At 40.1% G+C, this 22325-nt stretch overlaps 1 protein-coding gene across 14 annotated transcripts in view; it reads right to left on the bottom strand.

Moving 5' to 3' along the window:
- ROBO2 (roundabout guidance receptor 2) overlaps positions 1–22325 on the bottom strand; it is a 709977-nt gene that overhangs the window by 94961 nt on the left and 592691 nt on the right. For all 14 annotated transcript variants that reach the window (XM_069204134.1, XM_069204124.1, XM_069204131.1 and 11 more), the window contains exon 14: positions 12095–12326. In XM_069204134.1, the coding sequence (XP_069060235.1) occupies positions 12095–12326 (232 nt within the window). The remainder of the gene's footprint in view (positions 1–12094; positions 12327–22325) is intronic.

Here is a 22325-nt window from a genome sequence, read left to right as displayed (position 1 = left end):
TGTAGCATTCTTTTACACACTCTTACATGAATTGGTCCCCAACATCCAAACTGGGAATATACAATTAATATACGTAGAAAGGACTGTGACTTCTTTACACTTTTCCTAATATGGAAGTGGACTTATCAGGCCAATTCTCAAATGCATGTAAAAGTACATAAAAGAGTACTCCTGAAGTACCAATCCAGATACTCATAAACGCTTTTGTTAATCAGCTTCTTGGCTTTAGTAGTGCTTGCTCTGACATACTTTGTCGTATCAGTTGAATAAACATTGTATTTTATTTTTTTAAGATTTTTAAATATATCTGTACTAACTTATTTCCCCAGTGTTGCCCCCTTGCATGTTACCCACAAGGGGATTTACTAATGAGGTTAAAATCTAATGAGATCTATCACTCATGTTGAAAGTAGTTGGTATATATGAAATAAATGTTGTGGTAGTAAATTTAAGTGCTATATATTATATGCATTATACCATCGATAATTAGATGTTTATTCCTATTTAAAAGCACATACAAGTCTGTCTGTGTGACTAAAATATTTTGTGTAAAAATTAGGACCGCAGCAGATTTGTGTATGGAATTGTAGTATTATTTTCTTTTGCTGCTTTTCCTTTTAATGGTTTTAAATAAACTAACATTTTGAATGAATGTCACGTGGAACCATTGAACAAAACAGGCGCTATCAAAGCACATTTAAATGTAGGTGTAGCTAGCACTGTTGGGTTCATACATGAGCCATCATCGCAGCACCAATTCCCTAACTCACTGAACAAGATTACTGGCTAAGAAAAGACACGAAGATGCTAATACAATACACCAACTATATCAAAACAACACCCTAGGAAGAAGCCCACATTTTAACGTCTGAACACATCTCTCTTCAGTATACTTGGAACAATATCTTAAGATATTGTCAGTTCAAAGCAAGTGCAGAAATGCACATTCAATATGTGAGGAAGGTAGAGAGAATAAACTCGTCTAAGTCCAGCTCTGATTGGTATCTCCCTGCGAAAACTGGCACTGGAGATATAAATTAAAGCACTTGCTTGACAGTCCTGCAGTTATTAAGTACTGCACGCTGAAAAATAACATTTTTAAACCGTTTTCTCATTTCCCTTGTTGCAGCATGGTAGAGAACCCCATGCTTGATTCTTGACAGGTCAATTATTCCAGCGCTCAAGCCCTTCCTACAGATGTGCGAGAACCCAAATCGCTGCTCATCTTTTCCAGATACAGCCAAACAGAATTCCATTTGTTACCTTCACAAGGCCAAAGAGGTTGGAGATGGATGTACACTGAATTGTGACAAATGTCTGATCTGGGGAAGCGATGGGACTCTGGCGAAATTAATTTTTGCAGAGGGGAAGGAAAGGTCCACATAAAATTCAACCTGGTGAAGGTTGGGACTTTATGTTAGGAACACACTTTCTGATGTGCATTAAAAGTGCCCACATCACTCCTCCAAATTGTTTTCTAAGATAGCATGCTGACTTTTAAAAGATTATTTCTTTGATAGACTGCAGTGCAATAGATCAGTTCTGTATTAAAATACAGAGATTTCTTTCCTGTGTCCTTGATGAAAAAGACCCTGCAGTGTATTCCTGAAGCAGCCTCTTAAACAGTTTTGTGAAGCAGGGATATTGGCATAAGGCTATTAAGTCTATTAAATTTGAGATTGCCACATGCATTTATGCACTGCTTGGAGTGCATATCAAGTTATGTTGAGCAAAGAAGCAATCAATCAATGGCAACAGCAGAATTAAAAGAGGCTGTATATGGTAACTGCCACCCAACACACACCGAACATTATTTTGTCCGCCATCAGCGTTGGTATATTTATAAAAAGTTAGGGACTATTTTCAGAAAATATGCTACAATTCATACGTGTAGACTTTCTCATCCTAAAATTGTGAAACTGGGCAATTTCATGCGTTTCCACAAGAACGGTGGGTGCAAGGTTTTGGACGATAAGCCTATTGAAATCAATATAGATGAACCATGTTTTTTTTTTTTTTAGAAGGCGTGCAAGGCTTTCAGAGTGGATGACCTCACCGAGGTCTGTGGGAAGTAGGTGGCTTGCTGTAAAATGAAGATGAGTAAAAGGAGGGTGACAGCCTCCAAAATTAGGGTGAGTTGAAAGTTAATTTTACACTGCCTTTAGTTGTTTCCTTTCGATATGATATAGTGTAGTACAAAATTAGACAAAGTAAAGCCACAAAATGACATGCTGTGAAGCTACCGTTGAGCAAAACAATCTAGACTAAAGAAACTGGAAAACCAAGAATATCTATAAATAATGTCAAACTCTGCACTTTTGTCCTTCTTTGGGGGCATTTATCACTATTTATCTGGAAACATTGACACATTTAGCTCCTGTGAATTGTTTGTAGTTTAAGGTATCTTTAATAGTTGCAATTTGTACACCAGCAGCAAAACTCACATATCTGCGGCTCAAATTAACTCATAATAATACTAAAACTGTTCTCATATTTCCCTATACTAATCCACCACTAATTCCTTTTGGGTTCCGGAGTAGCGTGCTACTCGCCGAAAAGTGCTTTGACGCCTCGTCAGGGGTAGTAAGCGCTATATAAATACTAGTACAATTACAATTGTCAATCTGACTTCTGAAGTCAAAATTAGTTGTAAACACTAATGAACCTCCCAATCACGCCAGGTGCGGTAACCTATAAATCATAGGTTACAAATTATACAGAGTTTGGCTCAGCCATTCATCCACTAGCAATGAGAATAGTAGTACCATTAAGTGGTTGAATAAGTATCAAGGTTATTTGGGTAAGCTTCCTAAGACATGCATGCCAACTAGGGAAGCCAGAGAAAGAAACTTCTAGCCTGGTATATATTTTGATATCCATGGCAATGTTCTTACTAACCCAGACCTCATGAGTCATAAATTAACAGTAGGTACCAAACTTTAAGACATGCTTTGCAGTCATGCATCCACGTTAGTACTCTAAAAAGAACTCTCAAACTGACAAAAGTACATGTGTTTCCTACTTCTGGTGACCAGCAATGTTCATTAATAATTATTAAGAAGAGCTTAGAGAGATTTTCCTGTCAGGTGGATTATTTTGTTGCTTTTATCAGGCAAATGTATTCCCAGATAAGTAGATCAAACCAGTGAATGATGTTTTGAAGAAAGACACAACACGATCAAAGCTTCACCATACGACAACTTCAATATATGCCCCGGGAATGCAGTGATTGGTTGCTGGTCATCATTACACCCCTAACTTGAAATGCAATATCCCAGATAATAAAGAAGTTGTTGAGCACAAGCAAAGTCTACTGAACGCACAATAAGGATTTACATGCCATCAGTTACAGGCATGAAAGCATGCTTCTGTTAACCAAGAGTTTGTGGTGATACTGCAATTGTAAGAGAGTCATGTCAAGAGACTGCTTGATATGATACTGAATGCTGAACTCAATAGCTCCAAAACCTGTCACATCCCTATGCTCTGCAAGGACTGAGAAGTGGGAGGCTGAAATTAGGAGTAATGGAGCTATTCTGTCACTGCCCTCCTTTTGGTTATGCCTGTGACCAAGAATGTTAGGAGTAACAGTAATGAAGATTACCAGTAGGTCATCCAATCTATTACTCACTGTATCCATTATTCTTTTTTAGTCATTTATTGCAAAACACGTTTAAACTCTGATATTGTTTAGGGCATCATGTGGGACTATTCCACACATTCAATATGAGTTGGAAGATTTAATTCCATTTTCTTTATTCACCACAGAAGAGTCAGCATACTTAACTATTCTATGCATGTGGTATTTGTATAGCAAACACCTACACAAAAGGAAGCATGTTACCAAGGCTATGTAAGCACGCAAGAATTGGTTGGTTGTTAAAACAGCTGTCAAACATTTTTGTTGGCACCACCACCAGATTAACACCAGATAAAGACTGAAATAGTTGTTTTTTTCTGCTGCAGAGAACAGGTATTGTCACTTTAATATCTCTTTAGACTAGGAGAGTTCTTTTACTCTGCTCACAGAAGGAAGGCCTTCCGAGAGGAAACACAGCTGACAGGCCCCACTGCCCAAGAGTGCAAATGAAAATGTCGCTCCTCCCTTACTGACTGGGAACACTGGTTTACTACACAGATACAACGTGACTTCTCCCTTTAGAGGATCTTAATTTAACTTCAGGAAAAGATAGTCAGATGAACACAGTCAGCAACTTAAAGCAATTTAGAAAAGAACAGACAGAAGACTCCTAAGTATGGAGAACTATTACAGCCAAATGCCTGATGTTTTAATTCAGAATTGCAGTGATACAACACACACAGACATGTATGCCATGGCAGTGAAAATAAAGGTGGCTGAATAAAGCATGTTATTTAAAGCAACTATACTAACAAATGCACATTCACAAATATATATCTACAATTCAAATGTGACATTCCTGTTTACAACTAGATGAGCGTGGAATTCGTAGGAGAATATCATTGTTTACTGCCTCACAAATTGCATTTTACAATAACTTGCCTCTCCTTATGGTAACAAGGTATCTTTAGTTTGGCTTTTACATTACTGCACACATGTAACTCCTGGCATCCTGGTTTTGATTAAATACCTTTTGTTAAAAAAAGTAGAAAAAAGTCATGTCTCAATCTATGGCCTGATTATGGGTCTGATGCTTGGGAAACCCAACCGCCAGACCCGCGGTGAGGAGACAGCCGTGGAGTTGGCAGTCTCCCCACCAGCCCCATTATGAGTATTCCACTGGGCTGACTGGTGGAAACCAAGGTTTCTGCTGGTCAGCCCAGTGGAAAATGTGTAGCAGCATTGCACTTGGCTCCACATAGAGGCATGGCCAATGCCCTCCCACAGGGGGCCCCCTAGAACGCTTGGAATGTGCACTGTCTGCACAGCAGACAGTATGCATTCTGACGGTACTGGGAAGGGGGGCCCCTGCACTGCCCTTGACAATGTTGTGGCCCCCCTGCAATTGTTTTACACCAGCCTTTTCATGGTAGGTGAACCACCATGAAAAGGCTGGGGAAAAACATGGTTGTAATCAGCACAGCGGCACTGACTTCAGCACCGCCATGGCTGATTACAACTATGACCGCCATCCTCCTGTTGGGACCACAGATCCTGGCAGAGATGGCGGGCTCTTGTCGGCACCAACCACCAATCTTGTAATATGGCGGTTGGATCGCCACAGCCACAGCAGTCCAACCTCCACTGCTAGTCTGGCAGTCTTCGGACTTGTAACTGGGCCCTATACACACAGTGCAAGAGGTGGAGAGTATAATGTATTACCATTGCTGAAGAAAGGGAGGGGCATAATAAACCACTCAATGCTTCATATCCTGTAAGCCATGGCCTCTCCCTAAACCCATCATTGGTAATATATATATATTTATCTATCTATTAATCTATCAATCTATCTATCTATATTGGACAGTGGCAACTGTCATTTTGTAGTTGTCACATTTTTTGTGCTTCAGCAATAACTTTGACATCATTTGGCGACTGTTGATTAAACTTTCCAAAAAATGTTTATTTCCTGGAAAACTTCAGGGTAATCTTTCCACTGGTGGCCGAGCAAAAGAGGGAGGGGGCATGCCAAAACATTTTTTCCCATGATAATTCCCATGGGTCATTTTGGAAAGTGATTAATAGAAAATGGCTGAAACAAAGTACACCAACTTCCTCAAAAAGTTAGAGCTTTAGTCATAAACTGTGTTTTTCACTATTTGTACTAAATCAGTTCAGCCATTCTAATAGCTGGTTGGATGGTCATGAAGGGATTAAAAAGATACTGATATCTGGATTTGAATTGTTGATAGCTAGATATGCTCAGATTGAATACTTTAAAGAGGGTAGTCATTACAAGACACAGGAACCGGGCCCATGGGTCCTGAAGATGAATTAAAACAGTATAAGTTGGCATGGTGAAGTCACGGTCTCAAGGGGAACCATACTTGATAGGCTGGAACATGGACAACATGTTCTGGCAGCCATTACAGGATTCCGGGACATCTTATCTAACATTAGAAAAAACCTTCACATTCACTAACAAAAAATAATGGTTAATGTGATGTTGTAGTTAGATGTTGAAATAAAGAAAAGACTAACATATTAAAACCATACAAATCTGAAATTCACCAGCTATAGTTAACTACACCTACTATTGATTGTGCCCCTGCCATACAATGAATATGACCTCATATATTACATCACTCATGACATGTTAAATGACAGCATAAATGACAACATCGATAATATCACTGATGACATCAGCTACAACACCATATTCACATACAGCATAGAGTTGCTGAGTCTACAATTGTGGGTTGACAGCATGGAAATAGTGCAAGCTATGGAGACAGGATAATTGTACATTTTCAAAGTTTTAAGGAGCGCCGTTTGCAAATCATAATTTGGGGTGGAAGAAATACTCATATTAAATAAGAGGCAAAGACTGAGTGCGCCTGATGTCAGGTGCAGGTGAATGTTTGAAAATAGGTTGTGAAGTAAAGCAAAAGCTTGTTCAAAAAAGTCTGTGAGAAATGCAAAAGCTGGTATTGAGAACATATTATCCACCTTTGGCGATGTAGGCCACATGCCCATGTTAAATAGTTGTAATACAGTGGTATGGCCATATACTTTAAGCTGTGTATTTTTATTTCCACAACTTCACAAAATATTTTGAGACATTGAAGATTATTGAATAATGTAGAATGCAGGGGTATCCCACTTAAAGGTGGTTTATTTCATACTTGTGTTGTAAGCATGGCTATAAGGTTGTGTGCCATTATTAAACACAGATGAAAACAGAACACCTAGCCCTGAGAAATGAAAAAAACAGGACAGCCAACACGTGTTTCACATTGAGAACATTGCTTCTTCAGGGCTGCAAGTTTAACAAAGTAAAAAATTGCTTACACTACATTATTTTCAAATTAAACATCAACAGATACCATTTATAATAATTATTATGATCTGTTACAGAGACAACAACTTTAATTAATGATGTATATATTTAAACTTGAAGCTTTGACAACAATATATATCCAGCCCATATTTGTAAAGCAAAGAATTTGTTGTTATCAACAGAAAGTTTGAATCAAACTACAAACCACATGAGGTTGTCCAGTTGTTTTCTTTCACTATGACCTATGAACTTTATGAGTTATATTTTCTGAAAAGTCCTTTATGGATCTGTAATTTTGTATACTGTTTTGATGTTAATCACTCAGTGCATATTGACTTAATGTATTCTTTATACAAAAGGTATGTGCTTTAAAGATGAAATTAATACATGTATGCTAGATACTTTGGATTTAATTGTTGACTATACACTATGTGAGCATACTCCCCACATTATATTGATAGTATTGTATGCCACTATACCCATGTTTGGAATGTGTGTAGCATATTCTACTAAACTATGGAGCTTTGTCCACAGTGCCAGACAGAAGGTGTCTTTATAGTGACAAATGTATCCCTGTTAACCTCTTGATTTACAATTGTAAGTGATTCGAAGTACTGAAGAGTGTAATCCCATTGTGAATAAGATATTGTCCACTCCATTGCTTCAGCTTGTTTAATTACTTCAAGTCCACAAACTCTACATGGTGTCACAATGATTGTATGATGTCATCAGTAATGTGCAACAGGTGAATTTCAGATGTTTTTGCACATTAGCTTTTACCTTATTACAACAGCTGTCTATATCATCAAAGTCACTTAACCTTTGGAAACACACACACACACACACATGCGTGCATACATACACACAGAGAAAGGCAGAGACATGCTTGCCAAAAATTTGATTCTATCTGACTGAATCAAAGAAAGATCTTACATCTTCATTTTTTCATTACATGAGAACGTTTTTAATATCTTGTTTCACTGGGAAACTTAGGGAGGGATAATTCATCCTTTTTCAACAGATTTTGAGGATACTACCCCTTTATTGAAAGGTGAACTAGAATTATTTTCTGTACCTTGTAGATCCTATCAATTTAAAAAAGCTGTGCTTCTGTTTCAGTGTGGAGACAATCCTAATTAAATACTATTGCTCCTTTCATTCACATACAATGACACCATTTTCTTTCAAGCACCTATTGTAGATGATGGAAGATACTTTTGTCTTTAAGAGAGAGAGCTTTGAGGTCTGGCACGAGAAAAAGGATGTAATTTAGTGTTATGCTTTGCAATGTTTTAGCACAGGTCATCAGATTAGCCCGAGTGAAAATGCCAAGGAGCCTAACTGGACTAGTTAATTAAGAATTGTAACAGATTGATAAGTACATCACTGATAAGTTTTGGATTAATGTTGTGCAGTTGTGAAGATCATAGTCAGCAATTTATCAAAAAGAACAAATTAGTTTCTGATGGTATTGTATATTCTAGAAGTCATCAATTATAGTGTCAGAAGACCTGCAAACGTTCATTTCTACACCTTTACCTCTGCAACCCAACATTGACCTATCATGTTAACATAACAATTGCAGTTCAAAGTTATGTGTTCATGAGTAAAGATTTGCCCTCTATGTCAGTTGTTTTCCTATAGTCTGTTGTGTTTGTCACAGTGCAACTAGGGCAAAAACATAGTAGGCAGAGCGCATAACCATTCACTGACTAATTCATTCATCTACTGTGCAACGGCATAGAAAACCTAATATATTAATTTCAGTTGCAGGGGCAGTACTGGTATGAGAAGTTACAATCTTCAGTCTGCTATTCATAGGTGCAGGAAATTGGGTTACTGGTTAGGGGGACGAAACCCTGCTCAAGCAGCAATCACAACTCCTGTCAGGGTGAAGTCAGAACAACCCCAAATTAACCTGTTCTTAATCCTCTGGTAGTTTGGCACAAAGTAGTGAGGCAATATGCAAAATATTTGTGCAGCACTTCAAGCAGAATATAAAGTGAAAAAACCACACAGGAAAATCTCAACACCAATTTAAAGAAAGAGTGAGTAAAATCTAATAAATTATTTGAGACCAAAATTGCAAAGTTCCAATCAGTAGAACTGGAGATATGGAATTCTAAATATTTAAGAGAAAATAGTGCCTGAAAGCACAAAGTGCCAACTGCAAATACATGGTTGTGCAGGACCGGGACAAAGTCACAAGCTCATGGTGACCGTGATGGAGTGTGGGCTGGATACATGAACAAAGTTAGGCCAGCTGAATAAAGTACCTTAAATCCTGGTTGCAGAGCATTGTGAAATCCTGCATTCTGGATTCGTCACACAGTAGCATTTCTGATAGAGCTATGAGTGAGGCCTGCACCACTTAAGTAGCCTGAAAAAAACCTCTGAGGCCTGTCATTGCAACCTGTGTGTGCAGTTTTAACTCCCATTTTGACCTGGCAAAATAAACCTTTGCTCAGACCTAAACATTTCTCTTTAATTAATATAAGTCAGCTCCAGGGCAGGCTCTAAATGGCTCAGAGGGCAGAGTGCAGCACATTTAAAAAGTTGGACAAGTACTTTTAAGCTTTACATGTCCTAATGGTGAATAGTTTTTCACTACTTTCATGGTCCAACTCTCCACTAGGATAAGAATGGCTTAACTTGTTACATTTATTAAGTGCTAACTTTCAATTGGGATGAAGTAGGAATATCGAGTTTGGTGTCTAAAGAATTGCACTGCTTCCCCAGGGCAGAGACAGCTCTTCCAGCAGATTTGCCAATATTTCCAATGGGGGTAAAGACTAGGCCATGCCTATTGTTGTATCATAGGCATGTTGTATTGAAGAATTTTGTTCATCTCTTAAATTGTCTATTTGACACAATACTTCTGCATCATGGCCATAAAAAGCTTCTTTCTAAAAACTACTATGATAGACCTTGTGTTTTGCCACCAAAATATAATTGTTCTGTATATGTACCACGAAGATTATAATCTACCAAATAAAATAATCAATTAGGCTTATAAATAACCAAACTTAGTCTACCTCACCCTTACCGACCATTGCACATTTTCTTTGAAATTTCTGCTTTGTCGGTCTCAGTTTTCGTCAGAAAACCTGAGCACATATTATGCATGCCTTTCACCACATCATCTCTGATCTCAGCGGTGTAACAACTCTAAGATGGCCATTCCATAGGCATGCTCCTTGCAGCACATAGTTTCCAGTTGTGGGCAACTCACTATCTGTCTAAGGAGTCAGATTCATGAAATGTTCGCATTGTGGTCCCCAGTTATTCCATAAAAATGCATGGAATACATTATCTGTCGTTCACCTTCAATATTCTTATTGCCAGCCAAGGATTCCCACCACAAGATTGCCACTTTGTTGTACATGGCTTATGAAACCTGCACTCACCACGATCACATCCTTTCCCACATGCAGAACTTGCTGCACAAGTCGCTCCTTGGAAATGTGCAGACCTATTATGGACCACAGATACTACTAAGGGCTCACACAAGCATCACAATGTATGTGTTTACTTTGAGACCTCAATGAATTACCCAGTTTCTTGTGAATATCATAGCCCATTGACCAACTGATTTCCATCATTACGCATCTGCAGGTTCCTTCGTACTTGATCAACCTTTAGAAGCATTTATTGGATGAAATCCTCAACGCATGACACACTCTCTTGCTTATGTACTGAAGTCTAACTCAAACCACCTATTTTACTGTCCCTTTTATATGCATGTTGTCGTCTTATTTTGCCCAGTGATGCAAATAGTGCGATGCTTGCTTTCCACACATACTATTAGCAGCATGACCACACTGACACCATGGGGTGACACATCCTTTACAGACTACCCCATCGAAATAATTATATCCTTCTACAGAATGTTATAATGTCACTATGCCCAGGAACTTTCTGGTAGAGGGTTTGGACCATGCACAAGCAACTCTGTCCCCTGTACCCATGTGCAGAACGTAAACATGAGCGTTGCAATTATGCTGAGGCACTACTTATAGGTTATCCTGTCTACTTTTCCCTATCTTAATTAGAATAATATCAAGCATCATTTCACCTTCTTCTGTTGTTATGGTCATGAGACCCCTCCCCAGCCTCCTCTTCAGCATCTGATGTTCAGGAAAACTGCATACCTGTACTGATACTTGAGACCTCCATCCTAATACCCCTGCATATTCTTACCCTCTGTCTGAGGTTCATTACACATTTTTTAATTGTATAGTACCACTTTCAACCAGAGATCTATGCCGACCGATAGTAATTGATCTTTATGCTCATTTCTTATCCATGTACACAAGGACATGTACTGTACAAGTACCTCCTTTACTACAGCATGCATTCACAACCATAGCTGGTGCAAGTTCACTACTATGACTTTTATTCATACCTGCCCCATTAACTGGAAATCACATTGAGTTCTTACAGTTAAAGTTAGTAAATAGTCTCCCATTAATAGATTCTTCTTAATAGGGAGGTGAACCAAAACAAATATGTTCATTACTATGTTTAAATTTTCACCCTGAACAAGCTTCAGGCCTATGTGCTAAAAGGGGATGAAACACTTGTTGGCAGTATACTGTGAGATACTGATTGGAACAACAATACGAGAATAATGAAGCATTACTCATTTTTGTACTGTATTAACATTTTGTTATGAAACCCTGGTCGACTGTCCATTGGAACTTTAATACTTTGCATGGATGTATACTTATAAATGATGGCATATTCAAACCTCTAAAATCTATGTGCCATTATTTATTGAGTTACAACATAATACCCAAAAATCTGTCTAGTACTTTATGATTCCAAATGAAATATGTACATGAGTTTAAAATTCCAATATGTAATTTCAGAGTAGTAAGTATGAGTCTTGAGTCAGAATTCAGGCAGATAATTATGTACATTTGTTTCTTCTAATTGCATTTTAATTTTGACATTCATATTTAAAGATACAAATATGCAATTAAATCTAAACACATTTACAGAAATTAGCATCTAAATGACAAATATTGTCACTAGCATTAAGATAACATTTATAAAGTTGATGCCTCCAACAATGAAATACAATTGTTACAATTTGAATGGACGTTAGTGTTATTTTCATAGCTACTTATCAGTAGACTGTTTCAGGCTGCAGGTTGGGACTATTTACTAACCTTCTTCTGTTGTTCGGGCTGACTTTGAATCGCTGTCCATTCCTTGGAACTCATTGAAATAGGGACGGACTTTAATCTCATATGTAACCCCTTTTTTTAAATTGACTATGATAGTGCTTCTCTCAGTAGGAACTTTGACATCCATATTTTGCCATGCTGAAGGGGATGACAGACCTGACATCTGACGGTACATTACTCGGTAGCCCTGGATGAACTGGGACTGGCGGTCAACCTGATAACAATAGTTTCAAAGAGAAGTTTACATGTGTATCCATGTAAATAAAGTGTAAGATAAAAAAATAAAAAAAAACAACCACAGAAATACCTCTTTTAGATATGATTTTGAGATTTACCATTAAAAGCAGAATCTGGCACAATATATGACAATGTGTGCTCTCTTTCGAGGACATATGTTTCAAGAGCATTTTCTGAGCTAAGCATTTATTTGATAAGGCTGACCATAAGCACCTTTTACTGTACATCGGGGAACCATTCTAAGAAGTTTGAAAGATGTATCAGGTCTTTCTTATTAAACACATTTTTAACTAATCAAGCACAATTTCACATTCCCAAGTCCAAAAATTTAAGAACTCAGTGACAACCCCTGAAGCTGCTGAGTGTGACAGAAAGAACCTACAAGACATCCTTAACATTAACATAATCATTATTTGAGAACATTGTTATGGCTATCTGGTCATCTGGCCATTTCACATATAATTTCTTGATAAACTGTAAAAGAACAGGACAGTGATCTGTCAGACTTGCTCATTCAAATAAAATCCTGCAAATATCCAGTGAAGTGTACTGTATAAAAACAGGACATTGATTCAGCAGACTTGTTAATGCACATAAGATCCTCCAAATGATCCACGGTGGAGTGATTCAGCATGAACATAAATCTACCAAAGATCTTCCAAGACAAAATACAATTTAGCTTTACTCCAAACCACAGAAGCCTCTTTTGAACTGAACATTAAACTGTTCTCTAATAACCTCACACATTCAAACCACAACAGACATAATAACTTGATTGTCTTTTCAATTCCACCAAAAGGGCTTGAACATTGGCACTAGAATACAATGCAATAATAATTGTAGCTAGAGCTACACAAATGCAAGTGACAAAAGACATGTACTCAAATATTATGTTACTGGGAAAGAATGCAAAAAGTCAAAAGTAAATTAATAATTTGATTTTCTATACATTGTTCCTACATTTTCTTTTTAAATAAATATTCAAATTTGTTGTTGTTTGTGCCATCCTTAAATATGCATTACAGTGGCAATATTTGCTCCCCCCTCCCTGAAATGGATCAGGCTGCACATCTGGTGTTATAGATATATCATTTGTAATTTAAGTATTGGTCCCACCCAAAATCAGGGGGTGGTCACGCTTTAGAGCACTGTCCCAAACATTGTGCATCAGTGTTTGGGAGTCGAACACAAATGTATGGAATGTAAATACAAATGAGAGTTACTGCATGAGAAATGAGTCGAAGTCTCCGACAGTGGAAGTCCTAGTTGAAAGATTGGGAGGTTTATCAAATGTAAGGTGTAAAGAAAAAAAATACTGATTTTCCTTTCACTCAAACCATTGGTTATTTAATTTCGTGGGTTTTTCATACTGTGTTCAAACACGTTTTCAAAGTAAAAACATATTTTTATACAAAGAAATGTCTCTTTCAAGAATGTGTTTCCAGAAACACGTGCATGGAGTATGTTTAAACAATTTATATCAATCTAAACAATAGAAAAATAACAACGTCGTAGAAGAATAACAGTCCAAAACAAACGCGCTGTGTCCTTGACAGCAGACTAAACTAGGACTGCAATAGATTAGGGAGTTTGGCCTTCTGGAATTCAAAAAGAGACACATAAATGGCACAGTGTTAATCTTTGTTAAATTTGTTTCTTATTATTCCAAGTCAGGCATAAAGGAAAGGAACAATTAAAGGGGTTTCAATGTTGGTAGAAATGCTCCCCGTATTTTTCTAAAACAGCTTCTTTCTGTTGGCTAGGAATATTTTACTTTGTTGAACAGTGAGCACATTGGCAGAACCAATAAACATTCTGACCCCGACTCATACATAATCTGCCTACATGAGGTAATCTAAAATAATCTAAGAATAGTCAGATTTCTGTTATGATTTTATAATTGTTTTCCTCATATCAAGGGCTTTACACAAAAAAACCTACACATTTAAATCTGAGCAAATAATGAATTTCCATTCATGGGTCAAGACATTAAATAGCTGATTTCCCAACACTCGAAAACGCACTGCTTTCTAGTTGTATTGATGTGCAAATCTATTTTAAGTGTATTTTTTTCTTTTTTATGCAGAGAAAATAGTTCCCTTTGTAGAACTTCTTTCCTGTACACCCTCATGAACTATGATGGTGTTTGTGTGGTCTTCACAGATACTTTACAATCTTATGGTTCTTGTTAATCACACCCAATGTAGGTTGTCAGACTGAATCTTCATAAACACTGTTTAGATGTTTGCCAGTACACACAAAGTTACAACATCGTGTGGGTTCACCTTCTTTCAATGTTCACCTTAATCATACCCACATTACCCTAGATACCCTTAGCCCTACTGCGGCAGACAATTTGTAGTAGTGGTCGTTTATCTATCATACTACGGAATCACAAAACGTTTACCAATGTCTTTTTTCACATCTAAGTTAAACTTAGATGCACAGTTTATAGTGACTACTAGAGGCTAAAATGAGAATTGCTTGATAAGACATACGGGCCTCTGCAGGGTACGTTCTTCTACTGTTTTAAAAGATCAAAATATCATTCAGAATGAGTGCTCTTAAATCGTAAGTGCACGCCAGCAATGGCTGAAGGTACAGTTTGTTAATGAACCCTAGACACTCTAATATAGTTCACCTCTCAGGAACTGGAAAACTGGCATTCTGTGCTGTCATTAGCAGTGATCAGCCGCTCACGGCACTATTTCACAGGTCAAAGAAGAAACGGAAGAGTACATCTATAAAAGCAACAACGAGGCGTCTTTCATCAAAAGTGTCAGCGCCGAAAACCTTGCAGTATATGTTACAATAATCTGCTAGCATTTTGTAAACATCCCGACAGTCACTCTAAGCCAATTTATGCACCGGTAAAGGGACATAACTCACAATAATAGCTTGTTAATACAGAAAGAACCAAGCTGTGTGTTTAAGACAAGCATTAAGCAGCTGTTTCAACATGAAGTGAGTCTGTAAATCAGGACAGATTGTTTTTGCCCATGTTTGGTTTTCATTAATTGAACGTGTTACAGATGTGAAGGCCATAGGATTAGGGTAAACATTAACATTTAAAGCCTCTGCCCAGTATTGTGTGGGGGGTGTCGAGCTAAACTTTGCATTATATGAAGCGACAAGGTGAGGGTATGGCCTGCAGCCTCTACAGGTACACAATTTGTTTCCACTGACTCCAGAATTAAAAATGGGTGTGCTGTTAGGAACGGGTGATAACACTAAGGAGCCCTTTTACAAAGTGACTCAGTTTGTGGGGAGGTTACTATCACACCCAGTACTGATGGCACATTTAGGATGTGGAGTGGTGCCTCCTTATTCCACTTTTGCACCTTGGAATGGGGAATAATGCAATAATGCTACTCCTTTCTTTCTGGGCCACAAAACTCAGTATATTACTGTTCCCTGCAAAACAAGAGACTTACTTCAACATATCATCAAATATTTGTAAAGGGCACATTAACTCGACGGTTCTCAATTGGTCAGCCAGTGGAGAATGGAATATGAGTGGACCAATCATTATTCTATCCGGGGGTCATGAGGCCAAACATGAATCCATGTAGTGGATGCATTGGTAGCCAATGTAAAATTCTTTCCTGTAGCAGAGGCATTACTAAGACATAATGGTCAAGAAAGCATTATTAGGAGTACAGGTCTTTGACCCAAGCGCTATAGTCCATACTGGCAACCCCAGTTTGGCTTACTATCATGTTTCCTTTATGGAGTAGCAAATAAGTCGATGACTGGCTTGACCTATCCAAGAAAGGTGGAATGATGCTCCTTCCTGACAGGCTTCCATTTCTAGAGTTGCAGTCAGTGTCAGTTTTCAGTAGGAAACCAGGTCCTATAATATGTAGGCCAACAAGCTCTGCCTGCACTAACCTGCTACTTTAATCCTGACACAGCAAATCCACAATTGATTTCACTACACATTAGCTTCACATTGAGCAGTTTGGACATTTCTCGTTGCCTTTTCAAAGACGCTTATTATTAGAGTGTGAATTAAATACTCTAGAATAAATCACATCAACCCCAAATAGATAAGAGGGATATATAATGAATGGATTGGGTAAAAAATACTTCACAGCCTATTAAGAGAAAGATTCGGTCCTGCTGAGGAATGCCCTAATTTCAAAACGACATACAATAGCATGAGATACACATCACAAAGTATTATTACATATAAGCAACTGTCCATCTCTTCGCCTCCTACATGGCGTAAAGAGGAGCATGCTCCTATAACCTATTTTAAAAATCCAAATTCAATCCATCAATTAAGAGGCACTGATAAGGTCTGATGTAATTAACAAGGCTTCAAACCATATTCTTTGCAAATAATTAAGTGAAATGAAATTTGCAAGTAAATCTATTTTTAGTGGGCAGGTAATAAAGTAATGAGTGGTTGCTTATTATTTACTAACACTTTGAGTCCTGTGCCTTTTACTAAATATCGATCTTTAATTTAGTTTGTGTCAATATATTGTTGAATAAATATTTTAAATAGAGATGTTGATGACATCTTTCAATACCATAAACGGTATATTTGTATTGAGATAAGGTCGTTGTGGCAGACGCTTATATACTTCCTGGAGTCAGGAATAGGATTTGAATCTTTCTCTCAGTATGCCATGATTTATCTGTTAACGGAGTTCTTACTATCAACAGTAAATCAGTCTATTTTATTTGATTTACTAAGGTGTATTTAGTTTACACCATTTGATCAGAAATGCATTTGTATATTTTTACAGCCAGCGTCCAAAATACTTACTGAAGCTGCTTAAACATCAAACAACAAGTTGAGATGTGAATTCTAGCAAAGCCCACATGATCAAACAAGACACGTGTTCTATCATTCAAAGAGGGTGGATTATGTGTGGAATGGACACATCGCTGAAGCTAGGTAAAGCCTTACCCAAGGAGTCTCACAAACCCAGCAACCTTCAAAAGCAATGACAAGCTAACTTTCTTCAAAGAGGATTTATATAGTGCTGCAAATCACCGGTAAGGATCTCAAAGTGCTGGAGTTAGTAGCTGTTCCGTGGTGATCTTGTACATTCGAGCAGCCAGGTCTTGAGTCCTGAACTGCCAGAGCGAGGAGGCAGTCCTGAGGTGCAAGGTAAGGTTGTTCCAGCCTTCGGCTGCTGTTAGACTTTTTCATCCTAGGCATGGTCTCCACTAACTTTTTGCCTCTGTTTCCCAGGTTGATGTGTGCTGGACTCTGTTTTTGCTGTTTTTTGTTACTCTGGACACTTTACCACTGCTATCCAGTGTTAAAGTGCAAGTGCTCTTGTATAAAATGTGTATGTAATTGGCTTTCCATGATTGGCATATTTGATTTACTGGTACGTCCCTAGTACAGTGCACTAGAGGTGCCCAGGGCCTGTAAATCAAATACTACTGGTGGGCCTGCAGCACTGGTTGTGCCACCCACATTAGTAGCTCTGTAAACATGGCTCAGACCTGTCACTGCAGTGTCTGTGTGTGCAGTTTTAACTGCCAATTCGACTTGACAAGTGTACTCTCTTGCCAGGCCTTAACCTTCCCTTTTCTTACATGTAAGACACCCCTAAGGTAGGCCCTAGGTAGCACCATGGGCAGAGTGCAGTATATGTTTAAGGTGGGACATATATGAATGTGTTTTATATGTCCTGACAGTGAAATACTACCAAATTCAGTTTGCAAGGCCTATCTCTCTCATAGGTTAACATGGGGGCTAACTTTAAAAATTATTAAAGTTTAGATTCCCTTTGGGAGCAGATAGACGTATGGAGTTTGGGGTCTCTGAGATCACAATTTAAAAATACATTTTTTAGTAAAGTTGATTTTAAGATTGTGTGTTTGAAAATGCTGCATTTAGAAACTGGCCATTTTATTGCTTAAACCATTCTGTGACTCTGCCTGTTTGTGGATTCCCTGTCTGGGTCAGTTTGACAGTTGGGCTGTTTGCACCTCTTTCTAGACAGCAACACAAAGGGAGCTGGGGTGTAGCCTGCATATCCTGATGAGCCATCTGTGCTAAGAGGGAGGGGAGGAGTGTTCACTTACACCTGAAACAGCTGTGTCTGCCCTCACACAATGCACTCTCCAACCCCCTGGTGTGTGTCTGGGGCCTGGCCTGGGTAAGGCAAGGTTTCACAAACAAGAGAGACTTTCCTTTGAAGTAAGAAAGGCACCCAAAAATCACAGACTTTAGATCAGTTCTGGACATCAAGAGGAACATATGCCTGGAGAAGAGCTGAAGAGAAGTGTTGCCCTGCCTGAGACTGTGCTTTGTGGAGCTATTCTGCAATTGCTGCTTCTGCCTGTGCAAGAGAACAAAGACTGGACTTTGTGTGCCTTCCTGCTTGTGAAGAAATCTCTAAGGGCTTGTCCTGAGCTTGCCTCCTGTTGTTGAAGTCTCAGGGCCATCAAAGACTTCTCCTGCCAGCACCTGGACTCTCCACCGAGACTCCTGCCCTGCCAAGTGGTGCCCTATCCAGTTCCTGGAGCCTTGGAAGGTGAAGCTGTCAGCCCAAGGCTGAAAATCTACGGACAGACCAGCGTGCAGGGAAAGATTCAAAGCACCTTCTGCGACGCAGCTGAAAAACGACGAGCCGCCATCTTCGCAGCAGAAATCGATGCTCCACCGTCATTGCGGCTGGAAAATCGATGCACGAAGCTGGAAGAACGACGTGCAACACTCGCTGACGGAGGGTGTTAACGTCTCAACCCACATAGCAGGATTTTTTACGCAAACCTTGCTGGGTGCGGAAAAACGATGCAACGCCTGCCCAGACCTGAGTGTTGCCCGGATTGACGCATCACTCTCCTGCAGAGAGGAAAAACGATGCACACTGACCCGACTGGAGAAGGAGAAACGACGCACGGTCTCGCTGGCGGGTGAGAAATCGACTCACCGCTTACCTTTTTCGGCCTACACTTGCCCGTGAGTGTTATTTTGACGCTACCCAGGTACTTTTCAACAATAACGGTGTTTTATCTGAGTACAAAAGGATTTATGACTCTTTTGCTTTTAAAATGTAGAACTTGACTTGTGTATGTTGGATTTTTGTCATTTTGGTCTTGTTTTGTTTAGATAAATATTCCCTATTTTTCTACACCTGTGTTGTGTCATTTTGTAGTGTTTTCATTGAGTTACTCTGTGTGTTGGTGTAAATACTTTACACCTAACACTCTGAAGTTAAGCCTGCCTGCTTGTGCCAAGCTACCAAGGGGGCCAGCTGGGGTTAGCTCAGGGTGATTTTCCCTTACCCTGGCTAGAGTGAGGGTCCTTGCTTGGACAGGGGGTGACTTGACTGCCAACCAAAGACCCCATTTCTAACAGCCGCCAGGTGTGAAAAGGAGTGTCCTCCAATGTTGCCTTGTGAATCCAGAGGTCTGGGGGGTGTCTGCAAGGAAGAGGGCGGCATATCACATGTGTCTGGTTGGTTCATGGAAGGTCACGTGTTTGTTGATGTATGCTGGTCCTCTGTTGTGTGGAGCTCTGAATGTGTGAGTCAACATCTTGTACTGGCATCTCTTCTGGATCAGGAGCCAGTGTAGCTTTTTTTGGGGGGGGAGTGATGTGGGTCCATCTGGGGAGGTCGAGGATGAGTCTTGCAGCTAAGTTTTTTACTGTCTGTATTCTCTTCATGAGGTGTATGGTGATTCCTACATAGAGTGTGTTCCCACAGTCCAGTCTGCTGAAAACGAGGGCCTGCATGATGGTCTTTCTGGTGTTGACTAGGAGCCACCTGAAGATCTTGTGAAGCATGTGTAAGGTGTGGAAGCAGGCCGATGAGTCTGCGATTACCTGTTTCTTCATAGAAAGCATGCTGTCCAAGATGATGCTGAGGTTGCCGGCGTGGTCTGTTGTGGTGTGCAGGCAAAGTTCAGCAAGCCATCATGCATTGTTCCATGGTGAGCTGTTGTTTCCAAAGATGAGGACTTCCTTCTTGTGCTTGTTAAGCTTGAGACAGTTGTCCATCATTCAGTTGGCAACATCCATCATACATCTGTGGAAGCTGGCTCTGGTGGTGGAGGGGTTTTCTTACATTGAGAGAAGGAGTTGGGTGTTGTCAGGTAGGAGATGATGTTGAGTCCATGGGATCTGACCTTGTTGGCCAGGGAGGCCATGTACATGTTGAAGAGAGTAGGACTTGGGGATGATCCTTGGGGGATGCCACAGATGATCATCTTGGCCTTTGAGGTGAATGGTGGGAGACAGATTCTCTGGCTTCTTCCGATGAGGTATTAGGTAATCCATTTGGTGGCATTTCCCTGGATTTCGATGTGGTGGAGTCTGTTGATCAAGATGTGATGGGAGACTGTGTTGAAGGTAGCTGACAGGTCCAGGATGATGAGGGCTGTCATTTCCCTGTGGTCTAGGAGGGTCCTGATGTCATTGGTGTCTGTGATCAGGGCTGCCTCAGTCCTGTGGCTGGCTCAGAATCTAAATTTTGAGGGATCCAGGAGGTTGGTGTTTTCCAGGTGTTCGGTGAGTTCCTAGTTGATTAAGTTCTCGAGATTCTTCACTGGGAGGAATAGCAGAAAGATAGACTGGTAGTTTTTGGGTACTTCTGGGTCAATGGATGGTTACTTCAGGAGGGTCCTCACTTAGAAAGAGGCTAAGGTGATGGAGGTGTTCAGGATTTTCTTGAGCTCGTCTCCAATCGTCTTGCTTCAGTGGTTGAAAATGTGGTGGGGATAGAGGTCCGTGGGTGCTCCTGAATGATGGAGTTCATGATTGAGATTGTGGCTTGAACTGTGAGAGGGTCCCAATTGGAGAACAGGTGTTAGGTGTTTGCGGGTCTGAGCAGACTGATGCTGTCGTTGTTGTTTGAACTTTTCATAAATGACTGCAATCTTATCATGTAAGAAGTCTGCCTGGGTGTCACACAGTACTTGGGAGGGGGTGATGTTGTTTCCAATCAGTTGAGAGGTTGGAGAACTCCTTCACAATAGTAAAGAGCTCCTTCCTGTGGCTTGTGTATCATTTCCTTTCTAGTTGCCGGCAGTTGCATTTGATGGATATCAGTGCATGGGTGAACCAGCTGGCATTTAGTCACTTCCTTTGGATCTGGCTGCCTTGGTGGGGCGATTGTGTCTGTGCATTTTGTGATCCGTTGGGAGAAGCTCTTCTCGGTCTGTTCTCGGTTGGATGTTGTGTCTGAGAGGTAGGAGTAAAGAGAATTGTTCCACTGATATCATCCTCCAGTCTCTGCGTGTAGAGCTGGGGGGATGGTGCCAGAGTGTGTAGGTCTTGAGATGGTGAAGTGGATGTTGCAGTGGTCTGTTCAGGTGAGCTGAGAGACATGGTTGTACTAGACTCTGTTGCTGGATGTGGAAATGGGGTTGAACGTGTGTCCTGCACTGTGAGTAGGGTCAGTTACAAGTTGCTTGAGGCCACTGTTGTTCATGCTTTCCAAGAGGCTGGTTGTGTTCATGTTACTGAGGTGGAAGTTAAGATCCCCTGTGGAGATGTAGTGCTTTGAGTCAATGGTGATTGGCACTATGAGGTCAGAAATAGCTTTCCAGAAACTGGGGCGTGGTCCTAGTGGTCTATAGGCAAGGGTGTCTCTGATGACGCTTTTTCCATCTGTGTGAAGTTGGACGCTGAGATGCTCCATTATCGGGGTTGAGTTCTCTGAGGAGGTTGTGCAGTGGGTGGTGTCCTTGTAGATGTTGACAATTCCAACTCCCTGTTTGTTGGTTTGGTCCTGGTGTGTTTGATGGCGATGACCGGCGCTGAGGCGCTCTGTGTCCTCACAGAGACAGCCAGGTCTCTGTGAGGATGAAGACATCCAGGGTGAGGGATGCAATTGCGTCTCTGATTTCCATTGCATGCCTGTCGAGCGATCGTGCATTGAGTGGAATGCACTGGAGTTGCGCTGTGGTGGTCTCAGTCGGCCTGGTGGGCACAGTCATGTTTGGAGTGTCTCTGGCAATGTTGGTTGCTACAGTGTGGTAGGTGAAACTGCAGTGCCGG

Source organism: Pleurodeles waltl, chromosome 8, assembly GCF_031143425.1.
Source record: "Pleurodeles waltl isolate 20211129_DDA chromosome 8, aPleWal1.hap1.20221129, whole genome shotgun sequence".
In the NCBI taxonomy this organism is placed as follows: domain Eukaryota; kingdom Metazoa; phylum Chordata; class Amphibia; order Caudata; family Salamandridae; genus Pleurodeles; species Pleurodeles waltl.
The sequence above is the reverse complement of the archived record's forward strand: the minus strand, read 5'-3'. Positions and strand labels throughout refer to the sequence as shown.